General features: G+C 50.2%; 1 protein-coding gene across 1 annotated transcript; it reads left to right on the forward strand.

Moving 5' to 3' along the window:
- The first annotated feature begins 246 nt into the window (after positions 1–246).
- LOC124096248 (protein FAM25C-like) lies at positions 247–2,419 on the forward strand. The gene is made up of 3 exons (XM_046449929.1): positions 247–316; positions 917–982; positions 2,286–2,419. Exons 1-3 carry the CDS (start codon positions 247–249, stop codon positions 2,417–2,419), a joined length of 270 nt encoding a protein of 89 aa, XP_046305885.1.
- The last annotated feature ends 313 nt before the right edge of the window (positions 2,420–2,732 follow it).

Consider the following 2,732-nt stretch of genomic DNA (forward strand, 5'->3'; position numbering starts at 1 on the left):
CTTCTGCTGCACAGGGATCCTAGGACATGGGTGGGGGCACTGTGGGGTGTCTCATACAAGAGGTGCTTGACCAGCACTGGCATGCCCCACCCAGCCTCTTCCTCTTGCTGCCCTCTCCAGTGACTCACCTGCCCAGCTTCCTACAGGTCAGGTGAGGGTTTGGTGCTTAGAGAGACATCAGAGGCCTATATAAAAGCACACTGGTTCAGTCCCCAGCATCCGTCTGTCACTGCCTGCTGTTGCACAATGCTGGGACTCCTGGGGCAAATAGCGGCTGACAACCTGGCCCGTCGCACTCAAAAGGCCACTGAGGAAGCCGATAAGGACCTAGGGCTTCTTTCCCCATGTGTGGGGTCAGGGCAGGCTCGACTGGGCCTGTCCCAAGCTGATCCCAGGAATCAGGCCAGGCCTTGAGGCCCACTGAGGGCCCATTGGGAACCCTGGCCTATCACCCCACCAGGAGAGATGGAGCTATGGGCTGCAGATGCTGGGGAGGGCAGTTGAGGGTGGAGCCCTCAGAGCCTCATGCCCCAAGCAGCCCTCTCTACCTGTGGAGACTAATCCAGCATCCGTGGTAGAAGAGAGGACAGGCCAGATGAGGCTCCTGGGTACAAGTGAGGAACACAGGTGTTTGGAGAGCAGTTGGCGTTTGAATCTTTTTCTCTGAAGACCTGGGAGACCTTCTGTGTCAAACTGCCTGTTCTCAGTCCCTGCCAGACTGAGGAGCATGGAGGGCCCTGTGTCCTCATTGGGCTTCCTCAGCTCCCTTTCAGCAGCCAGGCCCTTCTGTGCCAGCCTGAATTGGCTGGGGGTGGCATCATGGAGCTCCACCCTGGGTGGCCACAGGTGCTGGGAAGGGCAGCAGGCTTGCATGGTGACTTTGTCTCTGAATTCCTCTGAATTGGTCTCCTTTTTTCAGTTGATGCTGTGGGGGAAGCGGTGAAGGACGTGGTGGAGCACGCCACTGAGGATGGAGAGAAAGGTACTGAGGGCTGGGGTTGGGGAGTGGGGCAGAGGGAAGGAGGGAAGGAGAGAAGGAAGGAAAGAAAGGAAAGAGAAAAAGAAAGAAAAGGTTGGAAGGACAGTAGGAAGCGCTGGGAATGTAGCTCAGAGATAGAGAGCTTGCCTATCCTGCATCAGGTCTGGGATTCAATTTTCAGCACTCAGAATGAAAATTAAAAAAAAAAAAAAACAAGTCCAGCATATAGTGGCATATGCCTACCATCCCAGCCACTGAGACTGAAGCAAGATGATTGTGAATTTGAGGTTAGCATAGGCAACTTAGGGAGATCCTGTCTCAAAATAAAAGTAAAAAGGGTTGAAGATGTAGCTCAGCAATAGAATCACCCCAGGGTTCAATTCCTATTTCTACAAGAAAAAGAACAGAAGTTGAAGAGATGCAGGAAGGGGAGAAGAAAGTATTGATAATTGGGGCCAAAGGATTCTTTGACCAACCAGGTCAGAACCTGTCCCCCGCCCCAATCCCCAGAGTTGCATCCTTTCCATTGGTGTGCAATTATCTGTGGATGCAATTGTCAATTCAGACTAATCCTCCTGTTAAGGTTCCATCCAGGTAGTCCTCTCTGAGGAATATGAACACAAGGTCACAAAAGTCCATGTGGCAGCACACTGGGACAAAACATTTAAAATATACAATGATAATCCCCGTGCTGTGGTGCTCATCTGTATTCCCAGCCACTTGGGAAGCTGAGGCAGAAGGAGTGTAAATTCAAGACCAGCGTGGGAAACTTCGTGAGACTGTCTCAAAATAAAATAAACAGGACTTGGGGTGTAGTTCAGTGGTTGGGCACTTGCCCAGCATGCATTAAGCCCTGGGTGCAATCCACAGTACTACATACACACAAAAGCCACAGACGGAGGCAAAATATTTATAATAGAAGTGATAATCTGATCTAACAACCCAATATAAAAAAGAACAAAAGATATAAACACAAAAATAAAAATAAGTAGCCAGTGAATCCATGAGCAGATACTCAGTCTCATTCATAACTGAAGAAAGGCAAGTTGTTGTGGCTATAAAACCAAATTTGTTTTGTGGTACTCACGACTGAATCCAGGGCCTTGTGCATGCTGGGTCAGCATTCTACCCCTGAGCTAAAACCCCAGTCCAAGGAGAACGAGGTTCAATTTATTCTGCCTCTGCTCCATGGGATGTGTCCAGGGTTGCTCCTGTCAGACTGCCCCAGCCCCCTGCCTCTCAAGGTGACATGCTGAGCACAGCAAGGGGTTCACCCTGACTTTTTCTCTGTTTTTCTTCCTGATAGCCCTTGCTGAAGCCTTAAAGAATGCCCAAGAGTCGGGAGAGAAAGTGGCGAAGGAAGTCACTGAGAGTGTGACCAACATTGTCACAGATGCTGTCACCCACGCCATAGAGGGCCTGGGAACACCAGGACAGTGAGCCTTTTGGCTTCCACAGCCAACCTTCTCTAAATCTCAATAAAAAGCTGTGAAATGTGCACACTGACTCTGACTTATTCGTCTTTCAACGGAAACACTAGGCAAAGTTTTTGATTGGGTGCTGGGGACTGAACTCAGGGCCTCACACTTACTAAGCATGCACACTACCACTGAAGGGCACCTCCAGTCCCTGAGAAGGTATTTTTTGGCTTCGTTGTACCTCGACTGGAGAACCCACCAGCAGGGCAAGCACCTGCCTGTAGGTCAGGTCGCTTTCTAGGATGAGTCACATGATGCATCTGATGCTTCTGTGG

This window comes from Marmota monax, unplaced genomic scaffold (assembly GCF_021218885.2).
Source record: "Marmota monax isolate L192 unplaced genomic scaffold, Marmota_monax_Labrador192_F-V1.1 WCK01_AAM20220418_F8-fsc00004, whole genome shotgun sequence".
Classification (NCBI taxonomy): domain Eukaryota; kingdom Metazoa; phylum Chordata; class Mammalia; order Rodentia; family Sciuridae; genus Marmota; species Marmota monax.

What these genes read in the sequence shown, in the direction of transcription:
- LOC124096248 (XM_046449929.1), top strand. Translation starts at nt 247, where the DNA reads ATGCTGGGACTCCTGGGGCAAATAGCGGCTGACAACCTGGCCCGTCGC. An exon ending in TCAAAAGGCCACTGAGGAAG is followed by an intron (nt 317 to 916) that starts CCGATAAGGACC and finishes GTCTCCTTTTTT; the next exon opens with CAGTTGATGCTGTGGGGGAA. An exon ending in CACTGAGGATGGAGAGAAAG is followed by an intron (nt 983 to 2,285) that starts GTACTGAGGGCT and finishes TCTTCCTGATAG; the next exon opens with CCCTTGCTGAAGCCTTAAAG.